At 45.1% G+C, this 17250-nt stretch overlaps 1 protein-coding gene across 2 annotated transcripts in view; it reads left to right on the top strand.

The window, feature by feature from the left end:
- The first annotated feature begins 6524 nt into the window (after positions 1-6524).
- KPNA3 (karyopherin subunit alpha 3) overlaps positions 6525-17250 on the top strand; it is a 48429-nt gene continuing 37703 nt past the window's right edge. Inside the window, exons 1-2 of one of the 2 annotated variants that reach the window (XM_066544967.1) lie at positions 6534-6646; positions 12990-13041. Coding sequence is in view for 1 of the 2 variants with exons in the window: in XM_066544966.1 (XP_066401063.1) it covers positions 6569-6646 (78 nt within the window). In the remaining variant the exon portion in view is untranslated. Of the gene's footprint in view, positions 6647-12989; positions 13042-17250 lie in introns of both variants that reach the window. The other variant, XM_066544966.1, reaches the window with a different exon arrangement.

Here is a 17250-nt window from a genome sequence, read left to right on the forward strand (position 1 = left end):
GGAGAACATCATAGCAGGGCTTGCAGGTGCAAGGCCATGACAATAAGACAAAACTCCCAATTATGCTAATTGAATTAGCCACTTTGAAATATAAATTAAGAGTCATCCTGCAGACAGTCAGTCCCAGGTCCTCAGGGACCTTTCCTGTAAATTGCATTCCTTTAACATCTCCTTCAGCTACAACATTGCCTGTGCCAGAGATTTCCTGGCCCTTTTTGGCTCTGGGACTGGGCTTCAACCAGTGCATTTCCAGGCTGCCTGTGCCAAAGGCTCTGGGCCATGGGGAGGACCTCCCAGAGCCATTTCTACAAAATGTTTTTTATAGAAAAAACACTAGCCCATCAGGCTTTGCTGCTTGTGGCACAGCCCAGCCCAGCCTTCTGAGCACCTGCATCTCAAGGCCAAAGCCAAGAGGGTGGTGGATCCATGGTTCTGCAAAGAGTATCTCAGAAGCCCTGCTTGGATCCTCTGGGCAGGGTGACATTCCTGCTCCTGATCATCATCTAACTTAAATTTGGAAAAGTTGGTGTGAATATCCATGACCTGTCAAGTTTTGGAGCTCAGACATCTGGAGAAAGGGATGTCTTCAGCTCTAGGTGGGTGCCCAGGCCCCCAGCACATCCCCCTCCTCCTGGGGCTTGGGCTGCCTGGGCCCAGGGCCAGCTTTGACAGTGCAGCTGCCTGGCCTTGAATCAAAGAGCTGTTTGAGAACAAGCTGTGAGGAGCCTTGGCAAGGACTCACTCCCCTTATCTCAGGCACTGTTTTTAAGTAGGGGTTTTGCCCTTGGTTTCTGCCTGAGCTACATTGCAGCTATCCCTGTACCTGGCCATATAACTCCCTGGTCTGGACCTGGACATGACCTGGCACCTGCCTCAGCTCTTCTTGCTCGGGTACCATAGCAGAAGATCCTTGCCCATGAAGCCCTTATTTCATGCCCACCTTGCTGTCACCCACAACAGCAGCTCACCAGCTCTTTTGTGCACCTGCCTAAAAACAGGGAACAACAGAAGATGTGGAAATATTATGGACTGTGGGATTTCCTCTGAGAATAGCAGAGAAGGAAAGTGATGCTCTGAACCAGAAGGAGCAGAACCTCTTCTCCCAGTTAAAGTGTGGACAAAGATGCTGAGACAGCAACTTGGCTCAGACAGAACACAGAGAACCCATGAATAACCAGAGGTTTCATGGTTCCTCCTTCATTAACAATGTTCCCCAGACTCTGAAGATGCTGGCAGACTATCCAGCTGCTCCCTCAATGCTTCTGTTCCTCGTCTGTAGATAATGAGGCATTTGCTAATCCTGACACTGGCTCTCCCAAAGACAGCCTCATGACAGCTCCCTCACCAGCTCTTTGCATTGTCCCCAGAAGTGACTGCTTCCAGCAGAAAGGGCAGCTCTCTGGGACTGGTCCTGGCACAGAGATACTGAGGAAGGCCCTCATCTCCCTGAGCCCTTTACCAGTCTGCACAGCTCCTGAGAGCCCACTGGAGCTGCTTGCTTGTGCAAGGTGCCATTGACCATGCTGCCCATGGGTAGTGGGATAAGGTGCTCTGCTGCAGAGAAGTATTTCAGACTGCCAGGTCTACTGAGGCACTGTTGAAAGACTGGGGAACAACATCAGAGAGCCAATTGGATGAGATGCACACCCCACTGCAGCCAGAGAATGTTTCCTTGTGGGCATCCAAACCTATGGCTGGAGTTCTCTTCCAAAAAAGCAGCTGTTTTCACCCCAGACTGGAGTCTGGCACCAGGTAAGCTGTCTCCAGGGTAGGTGACCAGAGAAGGGACAAAGCAGCAACAGGACAACCAGGTGACACCCATAACCACCTGCTTTGAAACTGGAGGACCACACTGTACTCTGGGACTACTTGGGTATCAAATTCACACTGACATGGCTCACTGAGCACTAATTCTCTGCTGTGAATATAAGGACTATTGTGGGTCAGACCAAAAGCAGGTCTGAATAAGAATTCAGTAAGGCTGTTGCATCTCCAACAGCCACCAGTAAACTGATGTATCAAAAAAAGCATAAGGACAAGAAAAAAAGTGATGCTCCCCCCAGCACTTTCCCAGTGTTTCAACTGTTTTCAGCTTAGGGATTTCCTGACCTGGGGGTTGTGGATCTTTCTACACAGCAACTCACCATGGGCTTCTCTTCAGTGGATCTATCTCATGTCTCCTGGAGTGCGTGTTACCTCTTAGCTCACACGGTGTTTGTTGGCAGCCTTTAACAAAGCTGGAGTGTCTACCAGGATTTAGCTCACTGTCATTACCAAGTCACAGTTGCAATGAGGTGGGAACATAACTCTTTTCCTAAGAAGACAAATTTTTTACCTCAGTGGTGGAGAGAACTGCAAACATGCATTAATGGTCTCACCAAAACAATACACGTACCTTAAGGGAAAATGAGTGTCAGAGGCATTGCTTTCATTTATTACATGTGTTACTCATCCCTTTTTATAAGAGAGCAACACCCAAAATGCTGCCCAGCCAGCTGCTGGAGAGCTGTACGTACAGTGGGACAGCCACAGAGGGTCTGGGCAGGGACCCCAGCCATACAAGGGTCTGAGCCTGCCCCAGTCACACTGTCTCTAGAGGTACTAGAAGGCAAGGCATGAAGGTTAATGTCTGCTGAGAGGCAGAGAGCACATGAACAGTGCAGATTTTATAGGGCAAAAAGGCTTTCTCTCACTCTGCCATGCCAGTGGTAACACATGGTGACAGCTGTCATTCATCCCAGGTCAGAGGTGCTTGGGTATCCCATTCTGAGGTGGGCAAGCAAGGCATGAGACCCATGGGTGCTTTAGGTTAGAGCCTGAACTTCTGTAGCAATCCTTGTACCTTCCTGTGATTACAGGTTGCACAATTTTACAGGCTGTTCTTGACATGTGGTTTGTGGCCAAGTGAGCAGCAGTGTTTCAAGATGATCCCACCTTGCCAGCCATCCTGCTCCTCTGCTGAGGAGGCATCCATGCCTCCTCCACCCTAAGGTCTTGGCTTCAGCTTCTCATGGCTGTGAACAGAGACTGAGGAGCTGACACGTTCTATTTGTCTCTCCTGCCTCGCCTTCTAATATCCATTAGCAGGGTGGGACTGCATCTCAAAGCAGTGCACCTAAACCTCCCCAATCCTTCTTGAAGGGATTGCCAGTGACAACATGACTCAGGTTCATTACATTTTTTTACTGCTGGTTTCCTTGCAGCTCTATTGACTGGTGGATACAGACAAAATTGCTGACTGCAAAAGAACAAGTGACTGGCAAGCACAGGGTGAGTGGCCGCTGAATCTGACACTGCACTGAGCTGACCATGTGCTCTTCCCAAAATATAGCAATATTCATTGGGTTGATCCCAATGAATTTGTTAATTCCAGTTTTGCTGGAGCCAAAAGGTCATCCCAGAAACAAGCACTACTCAACTTCATCCAGTAACGGAATATGTGAAAAGTTCTTATTGCCCTTATCTTTGAATTATGAAATATCTTTCCTCCTCACAGCTCTTTAAGCTACAGATTTTATGTTGTCAGGGCACTGAAGGCACCCACAGGCCTTGGTGGCCCTAACCACCCTCTTTTGCTCCCCTTCACCCTTCCCCATCACCCAGCCAGGACACCCAGCACCCACATTTGGGCCAGGGTTGCAATGGAGCTTAAGACTGGCACCACTGCAGCATCACTGGGGCAAGGGATGGAAATGGAGCATGAGGAGGCTGCTCAGGGTCAGTGAATCCTTCAAATGTGCTCATGGTCCTCACACATATCTTGCAGGTCTTGACAACATGAACACAATGATATGAAAGTCACGGTGATGAAGAACAGCCACCCAGATCCACATGGCTTGTTCTGTTTTTAAAGTAGCAAACTACTCATTCCTTATGTTTTAGTAGTGTCTGTTAATTACTGTGCCAAAAAGTAGTATTTCCTTAACTGCATCAAAATGTTTTCCCTGATCCAAATCAAGAGCTTCACCACAAAGCTTTATTCAGGCAGCAAAGCCAAGCAAACTTCCATGTAGCTCTGTCTAAGAGGTGTTCAACTCCTGAGTGTCTACGAGGATTAATTAAATGAACCATAGAAACTCTGAAGGGCTTATGTACAGGAAGAAATGGGAAAGAAAAGAACAGTGAATTTATAAATCCTATCTAGTGGAATGGGTATAGATTTATGATTGGTAAATTGAGTTATCCCAACCTGGAGACACTTGATATTTAATTGCAAGTTTTCCTTTTACCTCTCAGTTTACGCTGAGTGGTGCTGAACAATAATCCTTTGTTCATGGTAAAGGTGGCCAATTCCTCCAGAGGAGAACTGATCCTGCCTAGCAGGGATCATATCAGCATTGCTCTACTGCCCTACCAGGCCTGAGACAGCCACAGCCCCTCTTCCTTGAGGGGGTAAAACAAAGCTCTCAGCTGCTGAATCTGCTTTAGGAGCTCTCCTGAAGACAACTGGATAGCTGGAGAAATTTTCCTTCAAACTTCCAGGTAGCCTAGAGGCCACCTCTGACAAACACCAGCCACACTGGTTGTGCCTTTTTGGCTTTGCCCGTTTCTGACTCCTTTTTGTCTTCCACCCTAGCAACAATGGTGCAGCACATCCGGAAAAAGCTGTGGGAAAAGGCACAGAGGGAAGTGTGCTGGGAGTCGGAACTGCTTGGAAAGGAGAGAGATGGAAACCCCGATATTGATCCCTCAGATAAGGACATTTGGCATGCAACTCAATGACGGTGAGGAAGAGCATTCCTCTTCCAGATTTTTACTCATCTCCAGCAGGCTGCAAGCCTTGTTTTGCCAGAGCTGTGAGGTACAAGCTACAGTCACTCAAATGATCCAAAGAGGGGTTGGGAGAAGGCAAATAAAAAGCTGAGCCGTCAATTAGAGACCTCTGAAAGAAAAATTTATATATAGCTGTAAGGATCTGTTGCACACCCTGATGTGGCGTAAGATGAGATAAATTTGAATGTTACATGTTTTCATTATTTTGGGGTGTTGGTTTTCTTGGATAATACTCTGCTTTATGCAAGGTGTTAGATCACTGCTTACCACTGACTACAACTACACCACCCACTTACATCCTCCTTTCTACCATGAAAATTCCAGGTGTGACTTCAGGGCACCATATTTGACCCAAACTGCCGTGCCAAGGCTGCCATCAATCTGGGGGTGCTGCATTTGCAGTCTGTTCAAACAGTCCCAGAGCTGCACGTGGGGAGTCATGCTGCAATAATTTTGACAGTTTGGGGACAGTTTGTTGGGCTGGCAGAGCCCCTTTGTGCCCTGCATCACAGTAGGTGTGTCTCCAGCTGCCACATGCATGTGTGGAATGAAGGGCATGTTGGCAAAGCACTGGATTTGCTTTTTCCAGGCAGGGCTTGCTTGCATGGCAGAGCCACCAGAGGGGACTTGAGGCTTCCCAAAACACCTGGATTTCCTAGGTGCTTGTTGTGCAGCACTTCCCAGGCTGGGTACAACGATGTTAGTGCAGTCATGAGGAGCAGAGTGAGGTGCAGAGCAGATCCACGACACAGCCCTGGCTGGAAGAGCTGCTTGAGGCCACTTTGTGCATGAGCCGTGCCAGTGGGGTCACCCCAGAGTGCATTTGGGGGGAAAACCCCACAGCTAACAAGATCAGTGGAATCCTGGGATGCATTAGGAAGAGCATTGCCAGCAGGTCCAAGGAGGTGATCCTGCCCATCTACTCAGCCCTGCTGAGGCCACATTTGGGGTTCTGAGTCCAATTCTGGGCTCCTCAGCACACTGGAGACAGGGAGCTCCTGGAGCAGGTCTAGTGGAGGGCAACAAAGATGATGAAGGGACTGAAGCATCTCTCTTGTGAGGAAAGGCTGGGGGGAAGATGGAGCCAGGCTCTGCTTGGTGGTGCCAAGCAATTGGAAAAGAGGCAATGGGCAAAAAATGATGCACAGGAAGCTCCACCTGAACATGAGAAAAAACTTCTTTACAGTGTGAGTGACCACGCATTCGAACATTTGCCCGGAGAGGAGACTGTGGAGTCTCCTTTACTGGAGATATCGAGAATCATTTGGACACAATCCTGTGCCATGTGCTGTTTGAGCAGGGAGATCGGACCAGATGTCCCACTGTAGTCCCTTCCAACCGGACCTGTTCTGAGGTTCTGCCTGCCCAGTACCGTCAGGCCCTCGGTTCTCCCGGAGCGCCCGGCGTCGAGCCGGCACCGCGCGGCCGGCCCGCCACTCCACGTGCGGATCCGCCGCCCGCCCGCACTACACGCCCCAGAATGCCCCGCGCGGCGGGGGCGGGGCCTGGCTGGTTAGGGGCGGGGCCAGAGCCGCGAGGCCGCGCCGCGATTGGGCGATGTCCGCCCGCCCTTCGCGTCACGTGCGCTCGCACCGCCCGCTCCCCGCCCCTCCACTCCTCTCCCAGTCACTCAGCAACGGCGCGCGCGCGCGGCAGCGGCCCCCCCCTTCCCCCTCCCCGCCCGTTTTCCCCCCCGCGCGCTCGTCACGGAGCGCGTCCCGCTTCCCTCCGCCCCTCGCGCGAGCCGCCGCCGGGAGCCGCCGGAGCCGCCTCGCAGGAGCCGCCGGGAGCCGCCATGGCCGAGAACGCCGCCGCCACCGGCCTGGAGAGCCACCGCATCAAGAGCTTCAAGAACAAGGGCCGCGACGCGGAGGTGCGTGTGGGGCCGGCGGGGCCCCGGCCGGGCCCGGCCTCCGCCGCCGGCCGCCAGAGGAGGGGCCGGGCCGGGCTGGGCCGCGCTCGCGGCGGGAGGAGGCGGCGGGGGGGAACGCCTGAGGGGGGTTTTTTTCTTCGCCGTCATGCGGGCGGGCGCGGCCGGCGGGGGGCGGAGGCGGCGGCGGGGGAAGGGTTGGCGCGGCCGGGCCGCCCGCGGGCCCCTCCGCCGGGCTCGCCGGGGCCTGGGCAGGGCTGGCGGGATGCGGCACCTTCTCCTCCCGCGGCTCTTCCCGCTCCCACCCCGGAGGCCTCCCCGTCTTGCCGCCTTCCCCGTGCCCGGGGCTCGGATGGGGCCTCGGACAATGGTGCCGGCCGCCTTTGTGCCGCCCCCCGGGGCGGTGGCGGCCCTTCCGCCGGGGCTCGGGGCTGCCCTGCCCTCGGCCCGCGGTGCCGCTGCCGCTCACGGCGGCCTGTGCTGGTGCCGGGAACCGCTCCCACGCTCTGGTGAGCCTGGTTACGGTGAGCTGTGCTGGCCCGTTTTGTTCCTTGTCCTACCGTGTATCAACCCCTTTTTTCAGTTTTTATATTTTATTTTCAAATGCTGGTAGGCCCATCAGTAATGGTTTGCTGGGCGTCTGCGTCTAAATGGGGAAGGAGTGCGGTGCTCGGTAAGGCTAATGGGGTTATAGTTTACTCGCCCGAATTTGAGAGCTTCAGGGTTATTGGGAGCTTTTCCTAGAGATGTTCCAGAGGTCTTCGAATCTGCGTGTCATTTTCGGACACATCCTCAGCTCTACTCGCAATTGAAAGAGGAAATCCCAAATCTCGTGTTTAAGTTTCTGTAATAGGAAAGGAAGGGGGAGGGAGCTCTGAAATCAGGCTAGGATTGAAATCGGCTTAGGATTCGCTAGAGTGAAAACCTAAATATGTGTCAGATTACTTTGACTTCACCTGAGGGTGTTTTCCATGCTTCTGTCGATTTTATCACTTAACTTTTGTAATCGGTAGACTGGAATTTTAGTCCTCTGAAAGCACATTTTGTATTTTAGGAGAATTCACACTTCTGCTGCTATTGTTTGGGTGGAGACAATTTTATGCAGGTCAGGCTTAGCAGCAGCAGTGTCTTTAAGGTGACATTCACAGTGTTAAGTAATCTTTAATTTTTATTTAAGTCTGCAACAGTGAATCTTTCTTAAAGAAAACCGTGCATGTAAAGAGTATGATAACTTCAACACTTCTGGCTAACATTAGTAAATGTTAGAAAGTAACTAAAAATTGCCCATCCTTCTGTTTAGCAGTTGCTTCTCAGGGTAAGGAGGCGGCGTGGTGCATTTCTTTTTCCCCTTCTCATCCAGTGAGGCTCTTCCTGCTGCTCCTCATTCATTTTGTCCTTGTCTCATCTCTCCGTATTGGTTACCGGCTTTGTTGCTGCTTTCTCAGTCACTGGCCTGAATCCATCAGAGCTCTAAACAGGGAAAGGTTAGGTATGTTCATGCCTAGTGTGAACTGATCTGTCATCCACGCCTGCCTATATTATAGCATGCCCAAGACTAGGGGAACTGAATGTCTGCCTCCATGGGGAGGAAGGAGGGAATGGACTGCCTCAGCTTTGCTGGGATTACTTCTGCCAGACCAGCTAAGGTGGCTTAGCTCTCATTTCACCCTGAAGGGGAGTAATTATTTTGGAGTAGTGTATTTGCTCTTATGGAGAAGCATATCCCTAGGGTTGACTTCCAGTGTGCTGAGTGATTCCCTTTCTGTGGCTGAGCCTAAGAGTGGTGCAGAGCTCCAGTAACGTAGTTAAAGCTGTCATATCTGCTTTTGAAAAGAGTTAAAATCTAGGCAACATATTTCTTTTGCACTAACAAGTAGATAAAATGCAGAGGTATTTTAAAGTTGTATACCCATGGAGATATGCTAAAATGAAATTTAGGTTCATTTAAAGGACTTTTAAAGATTGGAAATGTTTCAGTGTCTTTCAAAACAGCTTAATTTGTATTAAATGTCTGAGATTTTCTACTAAACCTCCTTTTTGACTCTTTTCTGATCTGGGTATTTAAAAGTTCATCTCAGAAATACCCTTCTGGAGTAAACTTTATCTAACTTAAAGCCTCTAAAAGTAAAACAATGTAGATTAAGTTTAGAGTGGAGAATGAATGAGCTCAGCAGAGCTATATAATTGCCATTAGTTACTGTGCCTCTCTTGAGGAACTGGTACACAGACTGACCTGCTGATTGCACAGATTGTGAAAAGCCTATAACTTGCACTACACGGAGACAAAGTGTTTGTTTTCTAAATCAAATATACCTAATTCCCAACTGTCAGCGATTAAATACACTTGGTTTGCTCCCTGTACTGCAATAAAGGGTTTGACGTAGAGAACCTGCCTTCAATTTTCTGTGCTCAGCTTTGGAAATCAGGAGGCATCAGTGCTTTCGTTGGCATTGATCTACACTACTTCATTTTGTCAAATTCCACCAAAGAGAAGTGAAATATTTAGAATGATGGCATAATAAATCATGGTCTGATATCTAGATTATATCCTCTGGATAATTTAAAATATTCAAAGCTGTACAGTCTCAGCTTCAGTTTGAAAACAGTGGCACTTGAGTCATCTTCTGCCTGGAAACAGTCATTGCCTTTGAACACATCAGGCTTGAACACATTCTTTACTAATCTTCCTTTGACTGCTATTAAATACTTGAGAGTTACTATTGATCCCCTCTGGGTACAGACTCTTCTGGCAGACCAAAATACTTACTCCTTTAATTTGTACTTAACTCATATTTTATTACTGGGTTTGCTGGGACATATAATTGTCTTTGCTTTTACTTAATGCAACTTTAAGGGAAACAAGAGATAAGCAAGTACTTTTGGATTTTGCTCTGCACCCCATGCAGCTTCTCATTGTGAATTTCTAAGAGCAGAGGAACAGATCTGTTGAGCAGAAATCAAAGGTTCTGAATCTTTGACCTGTACAGGTTCATTCTCCTTCTTCTAGTTTCAAGTTTGGGTGGAAGTTCCATACCTCTTTGTTGTGTTCCTCTTTTAGGGAGGTAAAGTTGTTGATACTGAACTGGAATTTTGATTTTGGGGTATTAATATTCAAAAAAAAACATCTAGCCCTCAAAAAGGATAATAGCAGTATCAAATGCCACAATTTAAGTGTTCTTCACTTAATATGAGTTTCTGTTCTTTCTTTAATTAGTGAGATTTTTCTATTTTTATAGGTACTTACATGTGATTAGCAGCAGACAAAGTTAACCTCAACCTGCAGAGCTGATCAATAGGGAACCAACCAAGACTCTCATGGCTTCATCTGGACAAACAGCTGCCGGTTCTCTCCTCACTGTCTTCTGAATTCTGTGTTCTCCTGAGATGTGAAAGAGGTTTTTGAATTGTTACACATAAAATGAGAAGACTTTCCAGTGTTGATTATGGACATGAGTCTTAAGTCTCAGTGATGTTTTTTTCCCTAAATATCCAGCACTAATTATTCCAGTACAGTTGAGGCTTCACAGGACAAAATTAAACAGTTGCAATCACTTAATTTGTGACACTCACTGTAACTGTGTTTATTTGTTTATATTGATATCTAAGCTAGCCTAGCTTTTAGAAAACCTAATTTGAACCTTCTGATTTTTGCAGTTCTTCAGCTTCATTCTTTGCTCAGTAACATCCTTCCTAGCGTTATTTACTCCTTCAGTGTTTTGGATTAGAAATGTTGCTTATTCTTTATTACAGTAGCAGGCACCCATTTGTTGACTCACAGTTCTGATGTTTAAGGTGGTGGATCAAACAATCGGCCCATTTCTTTCTGTCAGGATTAGTCAGCATCCCTGACTAAAACTGAAGAAAAAGTCTTGATGAGCAGAGGTGTTATAATTTGTAGGGCTGTCTGCATGATATGCTGGTGGTTTTGTGTGTGATATAATGAGATTGTGTGGTCATGAAATTAGCAAAGTGCATACTAAATTGAAAACTCTATGTGCTCTCATTTAAAAGAAAACCAAGGAGAGAAAGAAACCCAAAACCTAGAAGGGAGTTAACGTGTTATAAACTGAATAACTTTATGTAAAAACACTTCAATGACTGGGATTAAAATTTCCTTTTTGTATACCTATCATACCCCAGTCATAAGTCAAAAGAAGATAAGTCCTAGATCTTCTGTTGGTTAGGCTCTAGGGTTATCCTTCTGAGATTTGCTGAGGGCCATTTACCAGAAGGAAATGTAGCCACTTGTCATCTTTCACCTACTCCTGCTCTATTTGATTTTTAGTTTCTGAAGTCCTGGTCACTGATGTATTTTTCCCAGTTACAGGCAGTTGTGTGATCTTTAAGTCTGTATCACCTTTGGGATCAGGAACTTTGAAGGATACATTTTTATTCTGTGCCTTCAGCATTCTCACCCCAAATGAGGCAGAGAAAGCAAGTGGCCTTAGCCCAGATCTCCGTCATCAGCTCTGGCAGATTCAGTGTATTTACTGTTCCTGCATTGCTAACAGTAAGGATCTAGTTTTTGAGGATGCTTGAATTCAGCCCCATTTTTCTATCATGCTGCCATCAATTTTTTGTGAGCACAGGAATGTTGTTCTGGGGAGGCCAAATCGGTGCAGTCTCTGGGCATCTGGGAAAAGGTAGAGCTTGGCCTAAAGCCCTGTTCCTGTCAAGTGTCAAAGGCTTTTTGCAGTGGAGCCTCCATACCTGCACAGTGCTAGCGAATGAGTGCACATGCTGCTGCCAGCTCATTTCTGGGTGCTGTTCTGTGCACTAAGTAGAGTTTTTGCTGTTTCCTCGTATTTCCCTCCAAGGCTTCATGAAACAAGTAAGTGTTGTAGCAGTCCCAGAAATCCTGTTACTCCCAGCTACTTTGTACCAATGCAGTTTCTTTCAAAATTTCACAGTACAGATTGGTCAGCTCTCTGCATTTCATTTGGACACAGGAAAGGATACCAGAAGGGAGTAGGGATTTAACAGCTGGCTTAGGTGGGTTTAAGGTACTATGGACCTGCTGTAAGGTTCACTGGCTTGTTGAGGCTCAGTGGGTAAAGTGAAAACACAGGTGTCAGGTAACTTCCTGTTGGGAACTAGATGTAATACATGATCCAGTACTCTCATGCAGAGTTTTTTAACTCCAGCTACTTCTTTGTTACCCTTTAAACCCAATATATATACTTTTGGGAGAACAAAAGTGTACATGTTTGTACCTTGGAAAGAATTACATGGGTTGGAAGTAAGGTACAGATGTGGGAAGCCTCTTTGGTTGCTATTGCTGCAGAATTTTCCAAGCTTTAGTCTGCAAGTAAATAGTTCAACACTGTGAAATGTTTGTAACTCTTGGCAGAAAGCAAACACCTGATAAGTCCATTTAGATGTACTGTGTAGTGTTTTCCGTGAAGTTCAAAATCAGTTGAATCCATTGCATTTTAAAAGATTTAAATACACAGATACATTAGGAAATCGTTGTTTATTTCCAAAATACCTGTGGAGAATGCAATTTGGAGATGGTATCTTGTGATGAACATAATCTTCATAAGCTGATTGGGATCTGTGCTTGCTGTATTGAGGCCCAATTATTGCTGTTTGCTGTTGTGATACACCAAGCCTCTGGTAATCTTCCTATAATTACAGAATTTGTTTTTCTTCATTCTTGTGTATTTCTAACACTATAGCAGTGCCACTTGTACCTCTAAAGCTTCTTCTATGAAAGGATTAATTTTTAATTTGTAGAATATTGAAGTCTGGTCACAGCTGGTAGCAGTGTAACAGACTAGTTTTAAAGGGCTCTTTAACTATTTTTTACCTAAGTTCTTTGAGGCCTTTGTAATTGTACCATTCCAGCACATATCTAAGCAGGATGTTTTGTCCTTTAAAATGGCGTTATGTGAAAAGACAGCAATTAGGAAGACACAGCAGCTACAAATAACTGATCAGATTTGTATTTGTTGTGGGATTAGAAGTGGAATGAGGCATCTAATTTATAACAGGCTAGAGGAGGTGATGAACTAGTAGATAACGGGTTGGTCATCAAGTAGTAGAGACAAATTATCAACTGACCTGATTTGAAAAAGAAATCCAAAACCTGTATCTTTTCCAATAATAGAGTCTGTCAGTTGTTTCCAAAATACCTGCTGTGGGAAACTCTGATACTGAATTGATGTTCCTGCTTACTAATATAATAGCAGAAACTGGGCTTTGTATTCCATTTCACAAAATTTGATATTGGTAGTCAAAAGCACTGTTATCTTCCAAAAAGTTAGTTCTGCATCAGAACTGTCTGTGCCTTGGAGTGAATGAGTTGCAAAGCTCTTCATGTTTCTTTAATTTTCTGCTCCCTTAGCTTCCTGAGCCAGCCCTTCACATCTGGAGAAGACCAGTGGTGGCTCAAAGAGGTCAGTGTGAAGGGGAGAAGGTATATCTTGTCTAGTGGTATTTAACTGTTGGATTGTTATCCCTTCACAATCTGATTAACACCATTAAATCTGCTGGGGAGGCTCCTTGGCTCACCTGACACTTGTCTTCCTTCTCAGGCTAAGCAAATGTTGCAGCCAGCTTTGAACTTGATTTTGTGTGTATTTAAAAAGTACAGCAAGTACAAAATAGGAATATATAATGTACTAGTGTCTGCAGAACAGGAGACAAATTTGTATCTTCTTCATTCAAACACCTGTTACTGAATTACTCATTTCCCTCATACTCTGTCATGTCTCATCAGCTGAGGACCTCTTCTTGAGCATTTTTAACCTTAGTTATTGTCAGATTCAGTAACAGGTGGACTTTGGAGGTGGTGATAGAGTAAGTGATTCTCAAAATCTGCTTGGGAAAACAGCTTCCTTTCAAGACTTGTAAGCCTTGATGGAGAAGTGTTGAGTGTTCCAGTCCCACTGCAAATTTGCTGGTGTGGAACACAGAGCTCATCTGTATGAGGAAAAGGTGGTTGGTCACACAGGGTGCTAGCGTGGTGTGTGCCCAGGCTTTCAGAGGTGCAGTAGGGGATTTTCCTGACCAGGTACTGTGTCAGATTTCAGGTTTGCAGTTCCTGGAGTGCCAGCCCTTGCCTTTTCTTAGTCAGCTACACTGTAAGTCAGAAGGTTGATGAAGTTCTGCAGAGAGTTGTTGTGTCTTGCTGAGGTAACTGAAGTCACCACTCACCAGCAGATACTCTTTGCATGCAGCTTTTAGGCATCAGGGGCTCTCACTTCTCATGCACATGTAATGTTAGGTGCAAAGTCAGTGGTAGTGATTTCTCTGCAATAAAAATCAGACTTTCAGCCAGATACAGGAGGCTTTCCACATCAAGAGAGGGTCCTGAAATGAGAGCCCTGCTGCGATTCATCAGGATCCTGTTAACCACTGTTTGCCAGGTGTGCAAGAAGAATCTGTAGTGTTCATAGCACTGATCAAACAGCACTGAGGACCAACCTTCCAGACAAGAAGAGGCATTAAAGGAGCACTGATATGTGCAATCAATGTCATAGCATCTTTTCTTTTAGCGGAAGGATGTATAAACTGGAATTTTAAGAAACTGAAGGAATCCTCAAGGAGAGCAGTATGATACCCAAAATGTTCAAGTAATGTAAGCACACGGATTCTATGTTTCTGTCACATTAAAAAGTGAGGTAGAAGCATCTAGAATTTAGGATACTGAAATGATTAAATCAAAAGGGCAGCTGACAAGGTTTGTAAGATTGTGGGATGTTGCTAGAGTGTATTTTCTAATTCCTAATGCTCCATCTTCTTCCTGCGTTGTCAGCTGGGTTTGTTGTTTTCTCTTGCATTTGAGCAGAATGATCTCTTCATAGATTTAATTAGGCAGCTAGCACATGTTTAATCTTTTTTTTTTTTTTTTTTTGCCTTTTGATTATATCTTTCAAAAAACAGCAAAGAAAATCCTATTTCATTTGAGCACGTAATAGTATACCAAAGAAGTCTGCTGTGGTTGAATATAGCCTAGCTCTCTAGGGACTTGATTTATTGGTTTTTTTTTTCATGGCACCCTGTGAATGTATGCAACTTGCAATTATTTTCTCATTTTATAGATGGAATAACAAAATTTTTTTTCCCCACTTCACAGGGAGGTGTTTATAAATATATAATGGATTCATAGAATGATCATCCCAGGTACTTTGGTATTACAGTTGAAGACTGTTTACTTATTTGAAAAGGGAGTGTCTTTATTCAAACACAGATGGCACAAGAAGGTATCTGGCTAGTATTTAGCCTTGTATGTTTTCTTGATTTTTCTTCTTGCTAAGGGAAACTAGTATAAATATTTGGCACGCTTAAGAATCTCTGGTCTTCTGGTGTTTGCCCCAGAAATCTGTGAAGCCTTTCTGACCAAACACTTAATTTTGTAATGAATTTCTTAAAAGTGGTTATCTACAATTTCTACAATCTACAATATAAGTTTTTACATTTGAAAGTATTTAAATCTTAGTGTTGATCTGAAGATCATCATTTTAGTCAGTTGTTTGCACCTAGTTACCATGAAAGATCCTAATTTGGCTTTGCTGCTTTGATGTCCTGTACACACATGAATATGGTATTTTATCTATGAAATATGGCATTAGGTGGTAGGTTTGGTTTCTGGTAACATCTATTAGTAAAAAAATGAAACTGTACCTGAGTTGGTCTTCTAGACTCTTCTTCAGACTCTTCTAGTCTTCTGGACTGTGGAAGGGGAAAGGGCTTCCTTGTCTTTTGTGGAGGCAGTCAGGTTTTTCTGCCTGACCAGACAGGTCTGCTGCTTTCCCTGCTCAAAAGGGATGGGAGCGATGCTTGCTTGGAAACTTCAGGAGAGGATAGAAGAGGTGTCATGTCTTAGGCAAGACCAAGGAGTGGTGTAGGTGTTTCATTTGTTCTCCCTCAAGGACAGGTTAAGCTTCTCTTTCCAGGAAACTCAAAAGCATTTACTATCCTGCTCATGCAATTTAGCAAAATAACTAATTGCCTTTTTAGAAGTTTGTGTACTGGCAAAAGCAGATTCCTGTAACATAAAAGTACCAAATCTCAAATCCTTGTACCTATTTAATGTGTCAAGAAGCCTTAATCTTTTAACTTTCAAAAGAAGTATGAATAGGAATTACTTGTAATTAGACTATCTTGGTTTCCACTCTTCTTGGTGTTTATTTGGTGTATTACAGTATTCAGATAAGGCAGAGCTGGCATCTTTGTGAAATTCAGTATGCCCTTCTCTGTCCAAAAGATGTGAGAGGAGAAGAAAAACTCGATGCAGGTATCCATGAGTTTCTTTTGGCCGCAGCATAAATGACCAAACACTGCATTAAAAGTTTTTCAAGGTAGACCTAGTGTCAAAATGGAGATGGCAAGTGACAGCATTGCCACTACTTTTTGTGACATTCTGTGGAGAGGTTCCTTGCTCACTTAGGACCACCAGTCAAAAGTAGTGGAATTAGTTGGTGATCCTTGCTGCCTACCTGTTGGTTTGTGCAGACCAGCTGTTGCACAGTGGTGAGTTTAACTTGGGGTGCTGTCGAATTACCTGGAAACTTGATTTTGCCTTCAGGTGGAGCCCACATGGGTACGTTGTGGTCTTTGATCTGATATCAGTAAAAGTGTGATTAACAGTGTTAAGATCTACATCTGAATGGAAGTCCTGTAAAACTTTTGACAGGATATAATGTCCTTGATTCATACAATAGTAGTAACTGGAAATGGGCTAGATTTTATATTCCTTCCATGAGTTTTGGTGTTGAATAGAGAATTCCAGCTCTTATATTCTATATCAAACCAGGAGATAACATGTTCATTGTATTCCAGTATTGGTGCAATTTGTGTTGAATGCAGCCAACTTGCCTCGAGTCCAGTCTCCTGAGGGTTGTTTGATAGTTTGTACTTGTAAATTGGATAATTGGTATATGGGAATGAAAACAGGAGTGCTCACTTCTCGCTTCTTTGCTGGTAGTAGCTCAGTATGGAGGTTGAACAGTTGCAGAGAGGATATCAGGACCTCAAAGAATATCCTTACAAAAGAGCTGGTAATAAATAAACATAGCAATTGCTTTTCTGCTAAGATCTTTTGGAGCACTAGAAGCAGACAATGTGAATGGGCAGCTCTGTCTGCTTCCACAGGGCTTTCAGGTGGGTCAGCATCATGAGCAGTAATAATTGGAGGTTTGTGGCTTTCAATACTGGCATGAGAATCTGCCTTCAGTGAGTCATTACCCTCCACTAAGTAAAAGAGTTACAGTAGATCTCTCATTCATCCAGTTTGCTGAGGCTAGCCATGTTCAGATACCTGAATTATCTTGCCACAGACTAGTTAACAGAAGGCGGCTGGGCTTAATTTCAGGCACCCCAAACTGGGGATTTTAAAAAAAAAGTGTGGCATCTCTAACTGCAAAAGAACTAGTTTTCTTTTAGTGGCCTTTATTAACCCTGAGGATCTTAGGTCCCAGACAAATCATGGCATAAGATACAAGTAGCATAAACACTGCACTCTGCTCCTTTTGTACCTAGTACGGTGTTAAATGTTACAAGCCAGAAGGAAGATTTAAAATATTATGGTCCTGCAGCACACAGGAAATCTCAACTAAGTTTTAATACCTTCTGCAAAATAATAGAATGTTTACCTAAAAGAA

Source organism: Molothrus aeneus, chromosome 2, assembly GCF_037042795.1.
Source record: "Molothrus aeneus isolate 106 chromosome 2, BPBGC_Maene_1.0, whole genome shotgun sequence".
In the NCBI taxonomy this organism is placed as follows: domain Eukaryota; kingdom Metazoa; phylum Chordata; class Aves; order Passeriformes; family Icteridae; genus Molothrus; species Molothrus aeneus.